The sequence below is a fragment of the Plecotus auritus genome, assembly GCF_963455305.1.
Source record: "Plecotus auritus genome assembly, chromosome: 8".
NCBI classification, from domain to species: Eukaryota; Metazoa; Chordata; class Mammalia; order Chiroptera; family Vespertilionidae; genus Plecotus; species Plecotus auritus.
The window spans coordinates 73818673-73842660 of NC_137782.1; the positions used below are offsets into that span (position 1 = coordinate 73818673).

Genomic DNA, 23988 nt, shown 5'->3' on the forward strand with positions numbered 1-23988 from the left:
TTCCCACAGGGCCTGAAAGAGCTCGGCCATTTGCATTCGAGCGCCTTCTCCCAGGCCAGCCGGCTGGACTCTTGATAATAAATTACTTCTTAAGTATGATGTGTGCAGACCCACACCGCAGGCCACATGCTCATCTTCCTCAACGGCTCTGATGATCAAAGCCAACCTTGGTGCAGGCACTTTCTTACCTAACTGGCACGTTTTGCCAGTCCACTGGGGTGGGCACACACACTTAAATCCATTAACCAAGTCCAGGCAGGTACCCCCATGTGAACAGTTATTTGGAGAACAGTCATCAATGTCTGAGAAAAATGGAAGAGGGTTGGCAAATTTAATCTCAATCCGTTTGACAATTAAGACAATTTAATATCACACGAGGGGCCTTCACTGAACAGCCAGACACCTGCCATAAGTGACTGATTTTAGCTTTAAATCCCCCATTGCCCCAGATCATTTAATCCTCAACCTAAGCAGGCAGGGATCCCCAGAGCATCAACCCCTGGGCTATTTTTAAAGAAAAGTTTCATCATGGCTCAGAGGAAGCTGAGAACAACTAAGAAAAAAGAACTCTTCTTTCATGGTGGAAAAGCTTATTCTTCGTATTTGCTCAGAGTTGTCCCAAAACAACACGCCTGGGGGCCCCATGCCCCACTTCTGTACTGCACTGTGGAGGCCTCTTAACCACTCGTCCACTGCCCACTTATGAGGTGCCAGGCTCACTCACCGAGTCTTCACAACCCCAGGAGATGGGCATTGCCGCTAGCCCATTTAAACAGGGCACGGGGAAGTTTTGTGGTCAGAGTCCCACAAATGGTGGGTGGAGGCCACGGTGCCAGCCAGGCCATCCGACCCCAGAACCCACATCCTTAACCATGCTGCCTGCTGCCCTCAGGGGGCTGATGACAGTGGTTTTCTCTGGCCTGGCTGCACCTCAGAAATCCGTGACTTGTTAAAGGATATGACTCCCTAATTCCGAAGGGAAACAGTGGGACACGGAGAACTGTATTATCAAGCACCCAGTGGCTCTGATGAGCAGCCCAATATGGCAGCCATGGTGGCTCTCTAGCCTGAGTCCCTCTTTCAGGGCCACCTGCTCTCATGACAAAATTCAGGGGTGATGACCTCCCCTGCAGAGAGGCGCTCCATGATTCTACCTGGAGGAGCAGAGCTTCAGGGAGCACAGGCAAAGTTAGGAGCTATGCCATGAGCCCATTTCTTTCAGTAGCAGACATGTGTGCTCACTTGGCAGGGAGGACGGGGGGACTTCCAAGTACAAAGGCCGGGAGCTCAAGCCATACTCCCCACCAGACTGCAGGCTGCATGCATCCCCTCACACCAGGACAACCCCTCACCTCACCAAGACCTCACCTTGGACCACGAGCCCAGGTATCTGCCCGACCCCGAACCTCCACACAATGACCCTCTAGAAAGGACACAGGCCGAAACTCGACTTACTTGTGGAGCACGTGGGGCCGGTCCAGCCCGGAGAACATTCACACTCAAACCCCAGGGAGGTCTCCTTGCAACTGCCCCTATTGTGGCAGGGATCAGAGAGGCAGGCGTGCTCCGCTGCAAAGACCAGGAAGGCAATCAGCAAGGGATGTTACCGACACCCTCTCCCCACACCCAGATCCCACACCTGGGCCACCAGCTCAAGGTCATTTCAAAAACTAAAAGCAAGTGTGTGATATAAGCCTGCTGTGTCCAGGGAAGAAAGGGAGTTCTCTCTCTCTCTCGCTATTTCCAGCCACATCCCTAGGCATCTTAGAGTCGGGGTCGTGGCATCACAAACACACTTCCTCCCATGCCTGTCTGCATCACCCAAAACACGTGAGTGACCTGAAGGAAGTTTCAAAGACCCACAGGATTGCTGAAATGGCAAGTCTTCACTTTGGAGGATACGCTCATCTTTTTATGAGTCCTTAAGTATATTTTTTAAAGCCGAGTTACAAAATAATTAAACGAAGGAATCTCTTTCCGCCTGGACCACTTACCAATCTCACAGTTGGGTCCTGAATAGCCCTCAGGGCAGGAACACTGGTACTTGTCAGGACCCGTGTTGCTACACGTTCCCCGATTGAGACACGGCTGGTGAGTCCCGCAGTAATTGAGATCTGCCAAGAAGATCCCAAAGAAGTCAGTGGCTCAGAGATGTAAAGACTGCCAACCCGCTGCGCTTCTAGTCCCCTTCTTTGAAATGCCGGAAGTCATGAATAAGTCATGGGGATGTAAAGCGGGATAGTCGATAACATTGTATTAACTTTGTAAGGTGGCAGATGGTCACCAGACTTATTGTGGGGACCATTTCACAATGTCTGCAAATCACTGTGCTGTACACCTACTACCGTAGGTCAATTATACCTTAATAAAAAAAGAAGAAAAAAACTGGAGCCTAAAGGCAAATTTAAGCAGATTCCTGATTCATAATTTAAGACACCCTACAAATAAACATGAAGAAATAAAGCTAAAAGACTGCTGTCCCACCCCCAAGACCTCATGCTCCTTCCCCGACATCCCCTCCCGGAGGCGTACCTTTGTCGCAGAGCTGTCCGCCCCAGTTGGTCTCACAGAGGCACTGCCAGGGCTCGTTGCAGGTGCCGTGGACGCACCCCGGGTGCGGGATGCATTTGTCACAGTACAGGCCCTGCCAGCCATACTGGCACCTGGGGGACAGACAGCACACCCTCCTTTAGTCTCTAGAACATTCTGGGAGATCTGGGCCATTCCCAGACCAGGCTGCAGAGTGCACGGTTTTTCGGTTTTGTTTTTGGGGACAGGATTTTAGACTCTCAAGGTTTGTCTGGGGCTCCCTCTAAACAAACATTTTCATAGTTGGGTCAAGGTCCCCTCCCAGGCGACGCATGACAAAGGGAGGGCTGTTCGGGGAGAGAGGCCAGTGTGGGGCTGCCCTGCACAAAGCCACTCTTCTCAGGCTCCCAGGAATGAGCCGAGGGTGGAATAAATCAACCCCAGGGCCGACTATAGAGGGGAAGGAAGGACTCTCTGGTGACAACAATAGCCATGTGAAAGTCTCCGCAAACACAGCACTTTGGGCAATTTTACACAGCAGCTTGGCTCAGCCTTTTGTCTAAACAGTGAGTCACGACCCCAGCACACAAAAATGCAACAAGACACCAAGTGCGGCAGGAAACAGCCTCACGAGGAGGCTTTATGGAGTCAAACAAGGAGGGAAAGGGGCGCCTCTTTTGGCAAAGAGGAAGGTAGGATCCCTGAACCCACTTCTGCAGGGATGGTGAGGGAAGCAACAGCTCTCCAACTCTCCAAACCAATTCCATAGGTAATTTATGACCCACGACTATGGCTGCTTAGGCTAATTTATTTCATAGTTATTTCTCACTTTGCCCCCCCCCCCCCAAAAAAAAAAGGTCAATTCAGTTTATCTAGTATTGGGGAAGGGAGTTGAGTTACCTTTCTAAGCGCCTCATTAATCGGACTCTTTCGAGGCCAAATGGTGCCTTTGATCCCCAAACAAAAACACAAACATAAACCTTCACCTGGGATGGGAGAGAGGGCAGGGTCTCAACCACTCCCCCTCAAGTTTCAAGCCTTCTGAAACTTTAACTGCCTTCTCAAAAATCAAGCTTTCAAGCAGGAGGGGGGGCTGGGCAGGCCTGAGGGTGGAAGGAAGGTGGAGTAAGGCAAGTGTTTCCATAACGGGACCTGGGAAACGTCATGGTCAGAACCGACTCCCCCGCTGAGCTGCTCAGCTGTAACTGTGGAGAACAGGCACCCCCAGAGGAAAGGCTTTGGTTTCCAGAAAGTGGGAGGCAGGCTAGCAAATCCTTGTCATGGGAAAATTCTAGGGACCCAGCTAACAGCTAATCACCGCGGCCTGCTTCCCAACCTCCACCAACAAGTGGGCCACACCCCATCCAGAGAACCACTGGAATTCGTGGTTCAATATTCATCTGACACAAGATTCCGGTTTATGTAACACTAAACATCAGTCTAGGTCCGTGGTTGGCAAACTGCAGCTCGCGAGCCACAAGAGGCTCTTTGGCCCCTTGAGTGTGGCTCTTCCACAAAATACCACGGCCTGGGTGAGTCTATTTTGAAGAAGTGGCATTAGAAGAAGTTTAAATTTAAAAAATTTGGCTCTCAAAAGAAATTTCAATCGTTGTATTGTTGATATTTGGCTCTGTTGACTAATGAGTTTGCCGACCACTGGTCTAGGTAACAAGTGACTATTTAAAGAAGCGAGATAAATCATCTGATAGACATTTTTAAATACTGAACATCCAAGTCGGTGGTGGGGACCCGTTTGATTAAAAATGGATATTCTTAGCTTGAAAGATATTAAGAGGAAACTGACATGAAAGTAGCAATATCCTAATCACCTTCTCGTCTTCCCTTCCAAATTAAGGATAGCTATACCTCTTCAGTTTGTCTAATAAAAGCAAGAAGAGGCAGCTGAGGACCCAACCTCACCTCCTAATTAATGAGAGCTGGATCCCCAAGCATGAAAAAAAAAAAAAAGGAACCACAAGAGGCCACGGATGACTTCAAAAGAAAACAAATAAAAATACTTACCCTAAAAGAGGCATCACAAAGTTATCCTAGTTTAATAGTATATGATTAAGGTTCTCATGAGAAATTGAAGTGACTTCCCTCACATGATGATTCATAATTAAGTTTGATATTATTGGCAGGCTTGCAATAAAGTGCGAATATGCGCCCAGGAAAAGGACTCTAAGTCGACCTGGGAACTACAGGACCCATCAAGTTTTCTCATGTGGAAGAGAAAAAACACACACAACCACCTCTGTAATACATAATCCAACTTACAGGTAACTTGCCATTCCACTATTTCTGGTGCAGGGCACAACCTGAACTTCCTCAGCTAGAAGGTTCTGTTTTGATTTTCCTTCAAGGCAGGGAGAAGGAGATGGGTTGAGAGACTATGCAAATGACGTGTGGGAAAGTCGCACCTTAAGTAAATAAGGGCACTGGTGCGTGTCTGGGCAGGGAGTGGGAGGTGAGACTCCGAAAGAGAAAAGGCTAAATTCTGGAGACAAAGCCTGTTGTTCTGGCTGGGAGGGCCCTCCCCTGCGCGCACGTTTAATCTGATGACAGTAGCAGAAATCGAGGCTGGCCTCTCTGATACCCATCTGAGCGCAGAGCAGGCCCAGAGTGGCTAATGGCACTGCTGATTTGACTTTCTCCAGAACACCCTTAATTACAGAGAGCTGAAGGAGGTGGACGCCAGCTCAACATTTGACAGCAATGCTGTCAGACCTACAGTCAGCTGCCACCTCTGGGGGTTAGTCTGCAAACCCCTCAGCTTTCCAGAAATAATCGTATCCTTCTGAAGTGCAGGGAGAGACACTTTTCAGGTTTGTTTTTCTTTTATTTCCAGCTGCCTTCATTCCCACCTCAGCTGCCAGCCTCAGAGCCCAGTGCTCCCTGCTGCATGGATGGGGAACAGATGCAGGGGTGGGGCTCCCAAAGGCCACAGATAACTATCAAGCAGCAGTTCTCAAAATCTGAGCAGCAAAATCATGGGGCCAGCTTCTCAAAATGCAGATTCCTGGGCCGAACCCAGAGGCTGAGATTCATGTCTGTGGGGTGGTGCCCAGGAATCTGCATTTTGACGGTTCCCTGATTAATCTGGGGGATTCCACTCAGGAGTCCCAGAGTTTGGAGACAGTGATTCCCAAAGTAGGGTCCCACCAGCAATAGCAGCGTGCAGGGGCTTGTCAGACATGCAGAGACTTGGGCCCACCCCTGACCTATGGACTCAGGGTCTGCCTTGGGACAAGGGCCCCATGTAACATTGGCTTATAAGTGTTGTAAGCTTCCCTTGGCTCAAACCAGGGTAGCTTTGGGGGCAAAAGTGACAGGCCCAAAGGACCCAGGTAGTGTCACATTAAATCTGTTAATCCTTTGGATATGGGAAGAGGCAGAGTAAATTGTGAGATTGTGTCAAAATGCCACAGCAGCAACAATATTTCCTGAAGGAAGCCTTTCCCAAATTGGCATAATGTACATTTCAAAAAGTTCCCAAAACTGTAATCACGAAGCAGTCGGGGTAGGTCTCGGTTTGGCTTCTGCATTGTCTGGGACCATAAAAGAACAGACTTCAAAGGCCAACAGCAAAGTCTACATTCATCAGGCTCAACTGACAAGATTCCAGCACAGCCATTAACCTCTCAGCACCGGCCTGTCTCCCGCCTGCAAAGGGGCCAGGAGATTGTACTAATCCCATTCTAAAGAATGCTCCACGTTCCCTATTGATGGGAAAAGTGGGGGAGGGTTGGGAGATGGAAAACCGGGGAGCGGGGGGGGCGGATACACAGGCAAAGGAACGTACCCACATCCCCCCATCTAGTCCATTAGCACGTTGAGGGGAAGATTACAAAAACATGTTATCAATTTACAGAAGAGTTAGTCCATGAAGTCACTGAGTTTGCTCCTAAGTGTTTCCTTTTTTTTTTCTTATGAGGAGTGTGTGCATTCCACCGGACAGCTGGTATAATTTAATAAGCTTCGGATGTGCCTATTTGAATGGTAAGCTTTCTTGTTCTCCAAAGAAACAAATTCACAGTCAAGTCAGTCCCTCTGCTTGCATCACAAAAATATTAGAATAACAAAAAATCAACAACAAAAAACAGTGTAGTTGTTTACCTGCAGTCACCTGGGAGTTTGCAAGACCCGTGCTTAGGACTGCAGCCCTGTCGGCAAATCGCTGTAAGAAACACAGAAGGTTTCATTAGTACCCTGCCCACTTCTGGACCGCCACCGCCATGAGAATGGCCTAGTACATTAAGCCTACAAAATCCACGACTTCAAGAGATCTCATAGCAAGTCCATTGTAAAGAGAGGAAGATGGGAGGTGCCCAAATAACAAATCCAGCTTTAAACTTCAAGGCCACGCTAGCAGATCCTCAAAACATGATACTGTTTGGGGACAAAAATGCAGGCAAGCTGATGGGGGAAGGGGACCTTCATCCAGTCTCTGAACAATAGCTACCCTGCTCCCTTGTCAACTCCGACCCTTGACAAAAGAAAAAAGGGAGGTGTAATCCTTCCTCGTCTCACCCACTCTGTCCCATCAGGGCAGAGTTCAGATGAGCCCCAGCCTCCTCAACGCTCCCCCCAAATGCCTGGTGTCTCAAAAATCCCGTGGGATTAACAAAGTGAGCCAGGTTGCCTTCATTTGGCCCATTCAGCACCAGATCGGTTGGTACTTTTGTAAAGTATCCTCACAAAGCAATTCTGCTGCCTTTATTAAAAAAAAAAAAAAAAAAAATTGACATAAAAAATACCAAACAGATAAACCTGTTATTGGTTTTTAGAACACCAACTACTTAAAACATATTTATCAATTCTGTCTTTCATTTCGGTCCCAGAAATGCCATCCTTTTAAAACTCTTGTCCTGTTATTGAAGAAAACAATACGGCCACAGAGACCTGAAAATACCTCTCTCTGCCCTGCCCCTCAACCACAGCTCAAATATTCGTTTTTGAGTGTATCTTAAAAGGATTTATCAAATTTATGCGGAATAAGCAGAGCACATTAATGTCCATGAGGGCCTATTGTGGTTAACTGGAATTACCCACCAGTTTGCTATGCCTTAGGATTGTTAACGGTATAAGGACCACAGAGAGTTCTGTGGATGTCTGTGGATGTGATCACTCATTGATTCTAGGAGGGGCTGGGGCGGTAGACAGCACAGCTGCAAAGCTTATGCAGGCAGACCTCGTTTTACCTGCTTCTCTTTATTGTGTTTCACAGATGTGGGGTTTCTTTTTTATGTGTTTTCGTTTTTTGGTGTTTTTTTTGTTTTGTTTTGTTTTTTACAAATTAAAGGCAAGATCCCCCACCAGCCAACAGATTAAGACCAGAATTTTTGCAACACTCGTTTTACTGTGGTGGTCTGGGACCGAACCGTGGTACCTCCGAGGTGTGCCTGTGCTATTGTGGATGGCTTCAATTATACTCAAGTATGAAAACTCCGGCTCACCTCTTGCTCCTCCCTCAATGCCACAGCCCTAAGAGATGCCCAGTGAAAGTTTGCTATAAGGCCACCCGGAGCTCAGGGGCTGTCATTTCCTAAAGGATCATCTGTTCAGACATTGACTGGATTAACACAGTCCCCCTTGGTATCAGATTTGGGTCAGGTTCCTTGAAAGCAGAGCCTGAGAAGGGGTCTCAGGTACAGGGGGCAGTGGAAAGGGCAACAGATGGGGTGATGGTAGGAGCTGAGCAAGGACGAGGTCTCAGCTGGAGTCTGGCTTCAGCCTGATCCCAGGAGCCGCTCTGGAGCATGAATTGTAGCAGATTTAAGGCAGAGGGGACATGTCACTGATTCAGACTGAGCTGCAGGGATGGGACATGGAGTGGCCCCTGCTTGGCCACAATAATGCTCAGAGGAGGAAGAGCTGTGAGCTGTGAGCAGTCAATCGTAAAAGCAGCTGGTGGGTAGGGCATAGAAAAAAGCCAAAATCTCACCCCACCTAAGACATGCACATGATCGCAGGTGGGGTGAGAACTTGCCACCAAAAGCGACAGCCACACAGAGCTGGTTAACCCAGCCGGCATAGACCACATACCTCTGTTACATTCGGGGCCCATCCAGCCTTCCATGCAAGTTTTGTTGCCATTCTGGTCACAGGCATAATGCCCAAAGAAGTCATCTCGGGGTCGGCAGAACTTATTGCAGCCGAAGCCATAGTAATAGTCATCGCAGGTGACGCGGATCTGATACTCAAAGTGGGCCACCCCTGTGTTCTGCTTTAGGGTCTGCCACTGCCGGCTGGGGTTGATCATGCCCGAATGAGAAGCCTTTTCAATGATGCTGTCTGGTTCTACAGGCAAAGAAAAAAGATCAGTTGCATTAACATTCACATCAGAGCCTCCTTCCCTGACCATTTTGGCTATTTTTAAACAATAAATGCACAGGGTAAAAAAATTCAGCAGTACAAAAAGGGCAGAAAATGAAAACCCCCCATTCCCAGGGGCAACTGCTGATACCATTTGTTGACTTTTTTAATGAGTGTATAGTATTTCACTGTTCGGAAAAACAAATAAATTGTTTACCTAGTTCTGACATATGTGCAATAGGTTGTTTTGGCCTTTGGCTATTAATCAAAGCCACACTGAACATTCTTGAACATATCTGCCATGTGTGTGGTTCAATCAGTAAGAAAAGATCCTAGAAACAGAAGTGCTGACTCAGAAGACGGGCACAATCCCAGACAACCACAAACTACCGCCAAGGAAGTCCTGTCCGTCTGTCCTCCCACCCGCACAGGAAACTGTTTCCCAACATTATTATCAAACTTTCTGATCGCTGCCTGGTAGGTAAAGAAGTATCTCTTGTTGTAATTAGCATTTAATTAAGTGACGGTGAGCGCCCTTTCACGGGTTTGCAAAACCATTTGCATCTCTTCCCATGAGCTGTCACCTGTTTCTCTTCTTTACCAAGTCTTCTAGGGCATGGCTGGTCACACTGATTTGCAAAAGCTCTTTACACATTACAGCAGTGGTTCTCAACCTTTCTAATGCCGCGACTCTTTAATACAGTTCCTCATGTTGTGGTGACCCCATCGGAAAACACAGATATTTACATTACAATTAATTAACAGTAGCAAAATTACAGTTATGAAGTAGCAACGAAAATAATTTTATGGTTGGGGGTCACCACAACATGAGGAACTGTATTAAAGGGTCGCAGCATTAGAAAGGTTGAGGACCACTGCATTATAAGAAGTAGCCCACTATGGAATGTTGCTCTTAAATTTCATTATTCCAGGTCAAGGTTAGCGATCTCTCTTCTGGTTTTAAAGGTTTGTGTCTTGCTTTAGAAAGCACCTACTTCCAAACTCTTCATTGGAAGCCAAGGAGGAGAGTTATGTTTTCTAAAAATGATGACCTTTACCACCTTTTCAGTTGGCATTTAAACAGCAAGACTACGAACTTGATGCACTGCACCTTGCACCGTTGCCCAGAAGGCAGATGAAAAAAGGAATTCATCCCACTTAAGAGACAGATTGAGGGGGGTTTGGAGCCAGTTATGCTCGCTGAAGAGTGCCCATTGAGGAAAAACGCTGGAGCTGAAGCGGCTCTCAGGAGAACAGAAGTGGCCCTTGCCTCGAGGCCACTGATAATCTAGTTTGAGAGAGACAGGTACTGAAGCAGCTCCATATGCACCATGTGCCAGGGAGTGCAGGGGAGGGTTGTGAGAAGGAAGCAAGGCGCTAAGTCAGCACCCCAGCCTGGTCTTGTGTTTGTTTTCTTAAACCTGCCAGCACCAACCCTTCACCACCTTGTCAAATTCAAGGCCACCTTGGAGAGACTGTGTTAGAACCTACTTGTAATGTCTTTGTGATTCTTACCCACCCACACCCGTTTTTCTAGGCCCAGGGCCTGTGCGCACTGATGAGGCTATGCAAACCCTGCAGGTGACCAGGAGTGGAGGAACGCCTGAGTGGCTCCATCCACACTCCACTTCCAACATCGCCCTATGCACCCTCTGGGTTTCTTTAACTGTCGTGTGGGCAAGACAAGCCTTGAACAAGCCCACATACCTGCAGACTTTCACCCCAGCATGCACAGAACCACTTGCAGAAAACACTTTACTAACTTCAGTTTTGCAAATAAACACAGGCCGAAGAATGACAAAAATGTCCTCCATTAACTGTGTGTTTGTTCTGCTAGTTCAATTAAAAAGTGTAGTGAGCTATTACCATGTGATTATGAGCTCTTACTAAATGAATTATTTAAACACGCTTGCCATGGCTCGGAGACCTCCAGGTTCTCTCAGGCAGGTATCAACAACAAACAATCCCAACAAGAGTCCAAGCCAATCCTAAAGGCATTGCTGACATGTCATTCTCAATAGCTTAGCATGCTTTCCACAGATTTCCAGGAAGAAATATGGTGAAGGGGTTATTTCCGAATCCCCAGTGGGTCTACCAGATCTGCATAACTAACTTCACACCTGCGTGACACTTTTTCCCTAACAGCAGAAAGGCAGAGAGTGTGTGACATGCTTTCTGGTATCTGGTTTACAGAGAGCAAGTTTGCTGCCTGCTTCTTCTAAGCTGCCTGAATCACACTTCCTATCAGGTTGGCGCATTAAAAATGTATCTGGGGTAGATCACGGGGTAGTCCAGCTTCGTGACTGTAAAGGGTATTAACAAGCCTTCCTGCAATCTTCAACTGCGTGGAGGGGGAGCATGAAGCACCCACAACGGGCTTGCAGGCCAAGGAGGAGGTAATGGGAGGCGAGTCTGAGCATAAGCCCAGGACCTCACCAACCCACCAACCCAGACAGGGCAGCAAGCCCTGGTCTTGAGTATGCCTGCTTGTAGTTACATATCTAGTGAACAGCACAAGGAACTGAAGCCATTTGCTCTGGGACAGAAAGGTAAACGTGTACCCTTGTACACTGCAGTCCTGAAATGCAACAGAAATGACCCTGGAGGACTGATGGCAGGAGAGCCAGCCTTAGACAACACTCTCCAATACATGAGCACAGCTGGGCTTCGGTTGGGCCACGCCCTGCTCGTGAGGGCTCATCGCAGAGCTGCTGTGCGAAGGTGTTCTGTTCCCACACTCAGGGTTCTGTCTCTAATCTGTAGCCAGGATGTCTGCATCTTGATTGGGCCCCCCCAAAGGAGCCACCTCTGTTTAGGTTGCTACATACCCTCAGCATCTGCCTTCACAGAGGACAGTCCCTTGGGAGGGACAGAGGATGAAGAGAATGAAAAGCAAAACATTCCACACAGAGCAACAAGCATATGCAAAAGTCACTGGGCAGGAGAATGTGAAGAAAGGTGAGTGGTGGGTTATGACTGGAATACGAATGCAATGGATGACCACGTGGCAGGGAGACAAGGCTGGAGTATAAGGCCTGTGGGCCAATAGAGATCTGTCCCAAGAACAGTAAGAAGCTCTTAGTAAAGGTGACAAAGCTCTGAAAATACCAAGATAGCAGGAGAATGGAGAAAGCATGGGAGGCAGACCAGAGTAGATGTGAGTGGACTAATTCAGCTGCTTCTGTTAAGAGTTCGAGTGTGAGCAGATGGCAACTTGGACCAGGGCAGTAGCAGGGGAGATGGTGGGAGGCAGCAGGATCCTGGGGAGGTCTTGGAGACAAGGTTTTCAGAACGTGGAGGTGGATTAGATATAGATGCTGTGAGAGGGATGTATACAGGATGCCCCTCCAGACTTCTGGTTCACGGTACTGAGTGTTCAAATGCTGGGACCAGTCACCCAGAAAGGGCTCGAGGCAGGATCTGTTTTTGGAGAGGGAAGATATCGAATTTGGCTCTGAATGTGCTGAATTTAATTAACTTGAAAACATCAAGAGGGCTGAAGAAGCAAGCAGACAACGCACTCCCAGCAAACCCTACCTTCCTCATTGGGGTTCACAAAGTGAGCCTCAATGACCTGCGGTCAAGGGGGGGCTTTGTGGCTCCCCCTCTTCAAGGGTACAGGTCACAAACCCTGTATCCCTACCCCAGGTCCTCCTGGCGCCCTTCCAGAGATCTGGCTCTACCCCCAGCAACAGATTAAACATGCCATGCCCCCGAGCTCCAAAATGGGGCAACCCCAAAATGCACACAACCATGGACAGCTCTGTATGCGCACCAGCTTCCCAGGAAAACAGCTACCTGACCTGCGGGGCCAGGGAAGGCCCAGGAAGTCCCTAGCCGGCCCTACCATGTGTCCTGATCCAGCTTTTAAAATAAGCTAGGCTCAACCTTGAGGATGTTCACTCCAGATTGTTTTAATATCTACAGTGGAGGGGAGCCCAGCACGTCTGCACCGGTTTCTGAAGAAGCCATTTCTCCCCTTCCCACCCTCTTCCCCCCAATGCTTAGTTACCAGTGTAAGCAGGTCACAGTGACATAACGCTCACACAATCCCAACGTCTGTGGCAAGGGAGGGAGGAGAGAACAAACAGGTGTCCAGCATCCTGACTGGCATCAGTCAGAACCAATGCTGGTCACACACCCCCACACCGCAGTGGGCCAGGGGTGTCCCTCAGGGAGGAAGTCCACAGGGCCAAGGCGAGGAGTGATCCAAACAGCTTGGAGCCTCTGGCACTCTTGGGCTCAGCAAGGACTGGGTGGCCTTGGGCGACCCAAAGAGCCAGAAGCAGCCCATCTGGCCTATACCAGTGGTCGGCAAACTGCGGCTCTTGAGCCACATGCGGCTGGCGAGCCGTCACTGACCTAGACTCTCGATTCCAATAACTACAGGCTGTTGTTGTCCCTATCCCAGTGGTCGGCAAACTCATTAGTCAACAGAGCGGAAAACCGCGGCTCGCGAGCCGCATGTGGCTCGCGAGCTGCAGTTTGCCGACCACTGGCCTATACCAAGCCCTCACTAGGCCCTCTCTGGGCATCCACCATTCTCAGAATCAGTTTGTTTGTTTTTTTAAAAAAAAAAAGGCCAGGTGAGAAAAGGGGGGAAATGTCATCAGAAGCAATAACACAAAGAAAGGGTCAGTGAGGCAGAGAAACAAAAGGGATAAGGCATTCAGAGAACCGAAGGCAAAGACAAATGTTGGATCAATCTCTCCTCCTGCGCAGACTGAGATTTCTGCGTGAATCAAGTTTTCCAAAGACAGCCCACCCTGATCCTGCTGACAAAAAGGGAACTCGCAGTTTCAGCGAGGGAGGGAAAACATTTTTAAGTTCCTATAAGGAGCAAAGACTACCTTATAAGCCAGGCTGCTGCGATTTCCATAGGTGCCCTCCACAGCTTCCCCACTGAAACCCACCCATCGCTCCTCTGAAAAGCAGCCTGCACTGAAGAGTCATCTTTCTCAAGGGGGCAAGGCAAGTGCCATGGCTGGGAGGCTCTGGAATTCCGCTTCAATGAAAGGTTTGTCGTGCACAGTGTGGGAAACCCTGGCCGGCTGGAAGCTCACCTGCCCACCGAGTGAAATTCAAGGTCGGTCTTTAGAGACCAGCGCCACCTTTGCGGCTTTATCTTTCCGATGAGAGATTAGACGCTCACTTAAAGTTTAAATGGACTTTTAAAAAGTCACTACTTTGATCCTTTAGCAGTCTACAAGGTTTTAAAGTTGTAAAACCATTAAGATCTCTATCCCAAAGATAATCTAGGTCCCATATTCAAGGACCCAGTTAACTGGGAATTAGGCCTGGCCACTTAATATTCTAAGCAAGATGCCCAGGGGAAGTTATGGAAAAGACGCTACTAAGAGGCTCGCCTTAGGGGGCGGGGGCAAATGTGGGGGGTGGTAGAAGTTCCCTGACACCCAGGAGACAGGTTCAGCTCAGACAGGTACTGCATGCCAAGCACCACACTTACAGAAACGTGCACTTGGACAAGTTCTCCGCTGTGATACTTACGGAGAGTGTCGTTACTGGAATCCCACGCCTCCACGAGTAAAGTGTAGGACCTCTGCAAAGAGATAAATGACACTTAGTATTTAGAAAGAGGGGTCAGCTTTCAGTGTTCTACTTTCCTGGCCTCCCCACATACCCCACCAAACAAAACCATAAAGCCAAAATGAAAATTCTTTTGCTGTTGAACTGAGGTTACCCAACTCCCCTCCCCATTCCAGCACCCATCCCAGCCTGACTCCTTTCATCTGGTGGGGGGGCGGGCAGGGGCATTGGAGGGGGGACCCACAGTGGTCATCCTGCAGGCAGCTCCAAGTCTTCATCAGGAAATGCCACCTACCTATTGGTGAGCACTTAGCATACAGTTTTCCAAAAGTTTCCAGACCCTAATTCTAGTGCATGAGAAAAACACACAAAGAATTTATTCTAAACAAACCTAACTGGGTCTTTGTGCCGGGGGAGGGGGCCCAACAAGGAGGGCCGGGTATTGCTAAGGTTACACTTTGGGCCCTGGTGGGGCGGTCCCCAGGGAGGCCCCCTTTTCCTTTTCAGAACCCCTTTGAAAGCCCTGTCTGTGTGAGACCATCTCGGCTCCCACAAGTATCAGGTGACTCTAGGAAGCAGGAGGGGGTAGGTGCAGAGACTCCCAAGACAAAGGCAGCAACCTAACTTGGGGTGCCTGGTGAGTGGGGGGGAGCAGGCCCTGGGGAAGAAAGTACAAAAGGGAGAAATAAGCACTCATTTGAGGGTTATATCTATTGATAAACTTATCTGTCAATAAGATCTAACATTCCAGGAATAATCCGAGTTCGCTAACGAAATGAGTTCCCTGGACACTGGCGTGCTGCCAGCTATTATACGGAAGGCACCTTTTATCTTCCAGGCTTATCTCAGAACCCCACCTGCCCCCAAATCCAAGCCATTAGTAAATTCTCCCGAGTTTACTCCAATCTTCGTTTGTAGTTTAGAATGATGTCAGTCTCATGAAACACCAGGGTTTAAATAAACTTTCAGCTACCTCGGTGCTGGAGAAATATATCCACAGGGGGTAGGGAGAAAAGGCGCAGGAACCCTTTTATGTGCCCCCTGCACCATCACTGGCAGTCGGGTACCCCCACATCAGGAATAGTAGAGCATATTAATCAAATAATGCCAGGCCACCAGAAACACACGCACCAAGAAGTGACACCTACAAGGTGAAGGCAAACACGGTGCGGAAAAGGGAGCTTCATTCATAACTCAAGGAAAGCTTCCTGCTCACATAGCAACACAGCAGGCCGCCTCTGAGTATAAAAACATCTTGTGATAGATCCTGCCTTGGAATTCAGCCGAAATATGTTTCATACTCAAAGCAGAGTAGGATTCCATTTCGTTCACTGATAACTGTGGGAAAATGCTCAGAAGAGCAAGCAAAACTGGGCAAGCCAGGGCACATGCCCAGCCCTCTTCTGTGAGTGGCCATAGGTCCAAACTCATTGTCCTTGTTAATATTTTATTAGTGAAAGTTACACCTTATCTACAGCCTCTCAGTTCCCTAGCACTTCCTACAAATTACAGGACTCTTCCCTGAGCACAGCAAGAAACTATTTCTCTACTGATTCGAGGCGAGCCAAGTCCAAAGGAGGCCAGACGTGGGCCTGATTCTGTATAATTAAGCCCTTCATTTGCTGATCACGTTGAGACCCACGTTCCTCGCTTCCACATATTGTTGTAATTAATCCCCTGATTAGATGCATTGATACCCAGAGTTTTGACAGACTTGCAGAGCACTAAACACATAATACCCGCAAACCCATGGAAAGGGAAGGCGTCCCAGGACTGAGCTGACTGAGCTGGTGTGACTGTATTAACTCGGCTTCATGCTCAAGGGAGAAGGCATCCCTTGGTCTTGCACAAGAACTTGGAAGACCAAGCTGTCTACCCGGCTCATCCTTGCCAGAACTGGAAAGACTTCAGAAGCTGCTGACCAGCACTGTCCCACCGGGAGTGAAGAGCGTGGCAGAGCTATAGACGCTGCCTGTCATGATTTTCCATCACTGCCTCCTGCTCGGAGGTGGAGATGGGGCGGATATGGGGGAGGGCTGGAGACTGTGGTGTTGGCCACAAAGCCTTGCCAAAAAAACAAACTAAAAAGCCTTGGACCTTCTTCTCTTCCCTCGTTTCAGAGAAGGGATTGTGGTCCTAGAATTCACCTCCCGAGCCAGGAGGATTCCTCCTGCCCAGCCTTCAGAGAAAAGTGTTCCCTTCAAGGCCCCTATTAGGAGGCACTCTTACCACCCACTCCACCCCCACACTATAGATCGACAATCAAGATAATTTGACAATGATTATTAGTTGCGAGGGAACTTTAATTTTTCCCAGGCCCACGCTTGACCTCTGTATATCCCAGAATATACATGGACTCCAAGATCCAGACCACGCACACCTTATGCCATCAAAGTAGGGTACCAGGCTGAAATCAACAATCCATTCGGATCATGTCACACCCAATTAGCCACTGCGAATCTGACCCCAAGCAGAGGCACAAGGCCTTCCCAAGGGCTTGCAAAGGAGTCCCAGTCAAGATAACGAGTTCATACCACAAAACCCACACAAGAAAAAAGAAACAGCAAATACCTGGATTTTAGTTGGTTTCATGCTATAAAACTAAGACTCTTATGACAGTCACCGGGCTTTCATCTCCCTCCCCGCCCCCCCCCCCCCCCCCCCCCGCCCTAAGTTTGACCAGAAAAATGGCCTGGGGACAAAGCCTCAGGATGGATGGGTTGCTAACAGACCTTCAGTCTGGGTTGGCAGAGTGAATCACTTCTGACCCTTCCCAACTCCAGGCCCATGGAAACTGGCAACACAGCAGCTGGTTCTCAGGTTCTCATTCTCATGCAGCAGGAAGGAGGAATGGTCGGCTTTCAGAGTGACCTCTGGGGAATTTTACCTAGGAGATTCCTGATACCCAAGCCCCAAGGCATTCCAGGGCCACCCGGTGCCCTCCAAGCACCTTCCTGCCCTCGGCACCGAGGCTGTGGGAGGGCTGTGTGCTGTGCCCATCACACTCCTCGGTGGTTACCTTGGCACTAGGCAGAGTGGTAAGCACTTAATTGCCACATTAAGAAGGGGGATGTAAGAAACAAAGGTAATTGTGTTGGCAGCTGGGAGCTTCCTTTTCCTGGCAACGGTAGCAGCCAAACCAAGCTCTGAGAAGCGGCTGCCTCCACTCCTGCCAAGCTGACGGACACAAACAAACCGCCATCCAAATGGCACGCGTGCAGCGTCCAAAACCCCAGGCCACCGCGACAGGCGGCCTGAGGAACTCACACTCTGGGAATGCCCCAAGTGCCCACGGGGCCACTGTACAGAGGCACTCGCCCCGGGATTGTCTGGAACCGTGTACTCTCTGCTGACTCAACTGTCGCTTCCTGTTGCCGGCCCTGTATTAGCATTATTATTGGAGAAGCCACATTATTCTCTATAATCCTCATTTCAGTCCCTTCGGCCACACTATTGTCCTGCCTGTGTCTGGGTGGCCAGAGTATAAAATATTCCAGTCACAAACATCAAATAAAGGTGCCAGAGATTCCATGTGTGGGCACACGCACACTCACACAAACAATTCACGTATTGCAGGGTTTCGGCCAGGTGAGGCATGGAGAAAGGACAACTACCCCAGAGCATACAATCTAAGAAGACTGTAGTCAGAGAGCCATTTAGTCTGCAGGGCTTGACATTTCAATACAGTCTGATCTGGTTACAAAGGGTGATTTTCTCATGAAAGCCCACCTCAAAGACCCACCAAGCGGCCCCAGAGCTCAATCCAGATTTGAGACTCAATGAAATGCCCCCACCCCTTTCCCATCATTACCCTTACCTGTTTGAAAAGCATCCCACTGATAATTAAATGCACCAGTTACAAAAGGGTGGCGAGGTTAATAGATAGAATACCGAGAAGCCAGCCAAGCACAACCGCTGGTTCACACCGAGCAAGCCTGAACAAGAAGCCTTTCTACTTATTTACCAAAAGCGCATAAAAACTGGGCTGAGCTGGTAGAGGGCTCTGAATGTTTGACTATTTACATATCACTTTTAACCACTGGGAACCATGTTGCGGAATTTCTTCCCTGCACACGCACTGCACTGGTGACAAATGTCACTGACACCATAAAAACAAGGGCCTCAGGGCAGTCCACGCAGTGATCAGAAACCAACAAGGAAGTCACAACAGGGCCACTCGGCCCCAAAAGCCAAGATAAACGCTGAACATTTCTGAACCCAGAACCCTACCCCACCTCCACTACCATTCTAGGAAACACAAGAATCATCACTTCCCATGCACCCTAACACATCTCCCTAAAGTTGAAAAAAGCTTAAGTTTAAAATGTAGTTAAAAGCTGTCACTTTTCTCAGCAGCTCAGAACCTAACCTAGGGGTTGGGTGTGGAGCGGTAGGAACATGCCTCTGAAATTCACCAAGGGGGAATTCTCAGAAATATTTGCTGTTATGGATTACCATACTAATTGTAAGCACATCCAAAGGTCATGCATTCTTACACTGCAGCCAATCTTGAAAGCCTGACATTGGAACCAAGTTCCGCCCTTCTACAATGGGCCTGTGGCTGCTGTGAATCCAAGGCGCCTCTGTTTGCATTCCCATTTTCAGATCAGGGCTCTGAAGACACTTTGTTGCCTTGGCTTCATTTTCTGTGGGTGTAACACCTTTCCTCCATGTTACACCTTCCACTTGCCTTCCATACAAAGGGTCTCCTTTACCACTCTAGCTGCAAAGATTCTCGGCAGTATTCAGTTCGCTGGTTTTCTAGGAGGCTACACACCACCTCTTAAGTAGTTGCTGCTTCTCCTCCTTACCTATACTACTCCCCCAACAGTCCTTTTGCCAAAAGCTTCACCGATTTCTAAAAATGTTTGAAGTCCCTGTAGAATTATGGGTGGGGAGTTGGTGGGTTGTAAACTCATGTAAGTATTGAAGGTTTGAATAAGTTGCTAAGAAACAAGACAACGAGGAGGAAGAAAACATAGAGAAGGTTACACCTGGAAGAGAAGAGATGTTACAGGCCAAGTGCCTTGAATATAAGGATTCCATCCGGGGAGCAGCCATGCTGCAGACACTTGGTGCAAAGTGAGCACAATTCTACTACATTCCTAAGCCCAGTTTTGCAATGCAGTCATTTCATCACTTTCCACAGGTAAGTAAGTGTCTTAGGGCACAGGGTGTTTTCTCCAAGTGCACAAAGTCCCTTGCTCTGAGCATGTACACACATGTGCACTGTTTGTATGCACGCTAACCCCATGGGTTGCACATAATGGCTACAGAAATGAGCCGTCTCAAATGAAGACTCCTTCCCTCTGTCCTCCACATGTCCACACTACATCTGTGAAGGCTTAGGGACTAGAAACACGGAAGGCATAAAAACAAGGACTGCTGATCACATTCCGATTAACCTCTGGCATCCAAGTTACCCAAACCCCTAGCAGTTGCTCATTCAGGTCTTTAAGAGTGAAGGGTGCCAAAGCTGGCACCTCTCTGGTACACAAGAATCACATTTCATTGTATTTTCTTTAAAAATTAAGCTGAACTCAGCAAGCCTGTTATCAGTGCCAATGGCATTTAAATATGAGGCTGAGAGACCACATATCTCAATTGCTTCCCCCAAAGTATCTCTAGATTCATGTCACCCTAGGGCCAGCGGGACATCATAAAACTAACAGGGGTTTTGAGTTCCTGAAAAGCTTTAGGGGCTGAGTAGTGGTAATTACACTGGTAATGTATTTTTAATAAACAGGCACTACTGAGATTTAGTGGGAGGGGCAACTTACCCATTTCAGTGATTTATAAATGGTTATTTACAAATTATTTCTCATTAAGCCCAATTACCTCTCACCGTTTTTTGTTATCACCAAGACCCAGATTGGAGGATCATAAATCAGGCTAGTTGCTTCAAGACAAGCCCCTAGGAGCAGCATCAGTATTGCTATTATAAACCACCAATGAAAACTACCACAAAGTTGGGACTGGGGCAGCAGATCCAAGTGGGACATAATTTGATACTATCTGGCAGGCAGTCCCACCTCCAGAGCTTCCCACGTGGACACTGGGATGTGGATTATATTCCATATCTGACCAAATCACTTCCTCCTCTTCCTCTCCAGAACACAGTTGTTTGATAGAGTCATAATTCTCAAAAGACGTGAATCACATGACCTTCTAAAATGACCTTTGACCGTGCCCCTGAACCACAGCTCTTCCATTGTCAGCAAATTTGGGAGGACCCATGATAACAGAAATTGAGGCTGCCTGGGGGGTTGGGAAATCAGGTGGCTGGCAATTCAAGGTTTGATTTGTTTTTAAGCCACATACGCTGTAAATCTTGAATTCTGTACCAAGTTCAGTCACTCGCTATTCAAGGAAATCCGTTTTAAATACACTTGCTTATTAATATTTAATTGCCAAAGTAAATGAAGCTATGCTTATTTATTTCCATGTTTACTCGGCTACCTGAGTGCTTTCATTTCAGTTAACACTCACCCTGGAATCATTCTTGAAAGTTACAGGCTGTGGTTGTTTCTCCAACCGCACTCAGAAAAATAAACTAAAACAATATACCTGAACTCTGGTTTCTCTTGGGAAGTAAAGCTTATATTTCACAGCAGGCCTTTTTGGGGCAGCAGGGTGGAGACTTGTTTATGAGTGATACATGCATTTGGCCTAACTTCAAAGGAACCACAACTCAGTGTAGACCAAGCAGTCCCCCCATTCTAGAAAGTCTATTTCATGGTTGGTGACCCGTGGGCCTGAAACCACAGAAGAGCACCAGCAAATCAATCATCTCTCTGCCCTCACATGCCACTTCCGCTCCTTCCCTATCCAGGACTCTCTGCCAAGTGTCAAAAGGGGACAGACACACCTTCTAGGTCACTTTCCCCAGCCAGCCTGGGGAGCAAGGCTCCCTCCCTGTTTCCATCCATCCTCTGACCTTACTCTCCAAAATGAACCTCAGCCAGGCCTGCAGCTTTTCCACATCACTAATAAGATTCCTTTTATGGTCTTGTGAAAAGCAAGGGGCTCGGGACTGAGCCTGGGAGGTTGGAACCACCTGCAGGCCCCTTCCTGAAACTCCACACACACGTTGAAGGGCAGTCAGTATTCACAGTAAATGTGGGCCCAGCCGGATTTAAAATGTGGCTAACCTCTTTAGCTTAAAGTTCTCCCTAATAGGGGATTAACACGATAAACTTGCTTTACAAAAATGAAATCCCATAACAGAAGCAGCCCTTCATTCTGAGAACTCCACATAGCACAGGTTTTTATAAACCCCTCTTAATGGCATGTTTTTGATAACTGTCTTATCTCCTCCGAGGCAGAGAGGGCACTTTAAAAAGCCAGGTCCTGTAAACGTGAGAGCCATCCCAAGCTTCACATATACCAAAGCAGACATTCTAATTCTACCCTGTCCTCCCCACCCCCAGCTGGGAATCACAGCCCCAGCCCACGGATAGGAGGCAGCAGAGTGCACCCCATCAGAGCACGCGGTGGAGAGTATTCCGCACAGAGCTCCCCCTCTCACCACCCACCCTCCCAGCACAGGCTGGGCCAAGCCACAGTCCTGGCAATGAGTCACGCCTCCTGGACAGCAGGAAAGGGGCAGAGGGCACCAACATTTTCCCCTTTCCTCCTCTTCTGCAATCGCATTCATCTTCCTTCCACCCATTTCGGGATGTTGCAAGGGCCTCGCTGTGGGGGTCTGCCAGCGGCGCCCGGAGCCTCCAGAGGCTCTCAGACGGGGGTCCATGTACTTGCACCCGCAGTAACTGCCTCTAGTGGACCGCCACTTCCAAGCTCTGGCACGCCCCTGAAGGCTTGCGGGGACCCGCGCCCTCTGGACAAGGGCATACCCCCGCCCTTCCCGGGGAAGTTTGCAAACACAGCTGTTCCAGAGCCCGGGAACCACTGGAAATGAGGCCACAAGGCTACACCGCACGGGGGCGAGGGCAGGAAGGGACCGGCAGGGGGCGGAGGCAGCACGGGCGAAGGCCCGGAGACCCTCCCCCCTCCGGCGGCTGCCCCCTAGCCCTTGCACCCAGCCGGGAGAGCGCCCCCGCACGCACCAAAATCTCCTGGGGAGCAGGGGGAAACGGGTTCCCTCCACACCCTCCAGGAAGGACACACCCGCCCTCCCGGCCTTCCACGGGAAAGGGGAGGGTGCCAATTTGGACGTCGTTCGAAGGCCAAAACTGAGCCGAGTCGCCTTCCACAGCGTTTAATTGGTTAAGCAAGGATCATTTATAATGACCTCCTGGTTCGGGAGGGGGGAGGGAGGTTTACTCTGGGGCCTTCAAGTTGCAAGTTAAACCCGTTTTCCTGGGAGCTTTGCTCCCAAATCTCTGGGGTACCCATTTTTCTGTGCTCTTAGCAAAAAGCAGCGGGGATGGGCCTGCCGAGTCTTGCACCCTAACCCCCATCCAAAAAAATCTTCCCCTATTAGCGAGCGCCGCGTTAAGCCAAGACTCTAATATTCCTCTCGCAAGAGAAAGCAGGGCTCGGCAGACGCGGGTGCGAACCTCGGCGCGGCCTCCCAGCCTGCGTCCGTCACTCACCGGCCAGGCGAAACTGAAAGGCAGAACGATACGGTTACGTTCATTGCCGCGACTGGTCTTGAGGTTGAAGGTGTTGCCCCCGATGACAGGAGTGGACCCCGAGCCGAAGCTGCAGGGCCCCTCGGCCGTGACGCGGGACTGGTACTCCTTGAGGCACACTTTGAAGTACGTGTCACACTCGTCGCGGGCGCACTTGCGGTCCCCCGGGTTCCGGGCACCGCCACAGCAGTTCCCGTTCTGCAGCTCCCCGTTCACGTTCTGCATGGACAGGATCTCCAACTCGAACTGGCCGGAGGCCCCGCACACCTGCCGGCGAGGAAGGGAGGTCAGCACGGGGAAAAGTTGTTTTCTTCGAGGGTGGAAGTGGCGACTCCCTCCCTCCCGCCCCGATGAGCCCTCGGCGCCAAGTGAAAATAATTTTGCAAAACTGAGCGCAAAGACTCAACGTGATTCCCGGGCAAAAAAAAATGCACGAGTGCGGGAGAACTCCGACGACTGCACTGGAGTAGCAAGGGTGGAGCGAACATGCCCCCTGCCCAGCCTGGAGGATACATTTAGAAGGACGGGGGGGTCCCCCAGCCCAGGTGCAGCCTTTCGGGCGCAGGGGCCCGGCTGGGGAGCTGGGTGACCGAGGACTCCTGGCCCCGCTCGCGGCGCTCAACCGCAGGCGTCCTGGGCGTCGCGAGGGAAAGGAGAGGGCGGCCTGTACGAGTGAGGCCCCGCGGGCTCCTACCTTGGCTCGCAGGGCGCAGAGCAGGGCGAGCAGGAGGCTCAGGGGGCGCCCGGGCCGGCCGCGAGTCCGTGGGGACCGCATCGCTGCGCCGCGCGCCGCGGGCACTCGGGACGCCGCCGCCGCCGCCGCCGCTGTTCGCGCTGGTGTTCCTGCCGGTGCTGTCGCCGGTGCTGCCGTCGCCGCTGCCCCTGCGGCCGCCGCGCCCCGGCTCTAATATACTCCGCCGATTGGAGCATGCACGACTGGAAAACAACACCACTTTTCAAAAGCCCTTTCAAGAGCGGCGGGTTCCAGAAGGCAAAGAGC

General features: G+C 49.6%; 1 protein-coding gene across 1 annotated transcript in view; it reads right to left on the reverse strand.

Moving 5' to 3' along the window:
- JAG1 (jagged canonical Notch ligand 1) overlaps window positions 1-23763 on the reverse strand; it is a gene marked incomplete at its 5' end in the record, with an annotated part of 35450 nt that extends 11687 nt beyond the window's left edge. Inside the window, 9 exons of the mRNA XM_080683890.1 lie at window positions 189-302; window positions 1456-1569; window positions 1995-2114; window positions 2533-2663; window positions 6646-6706; window positions 8575-8829; window positions 14353-14404; window positions 22950-23255; window positions 23683-23763. Coding sequence (XP_080540016.1) covers window positions 189-302; window positions 1456-1569; window positions 1995-2114; window positions 2533-2663; window positions 6646-6706; window positions 8575-8829; window positions 14353-14404; window positions 22950-23255; window positions 23683-23763 — 1234 coding nt within the window. The remainder of the gene's footprint in view (window positions 1-188; window positions 303-1455; window positions 1570-1994; window positions 2115-2532; window positions 2664-6645; window positions 6707-8574; window positions 8830-14352; window positions 14405-22949; window positions 23256-23682) is intronic.
- Between the last annotated feature and the right edge of the window lie 225 nt (window positions 23764-23988).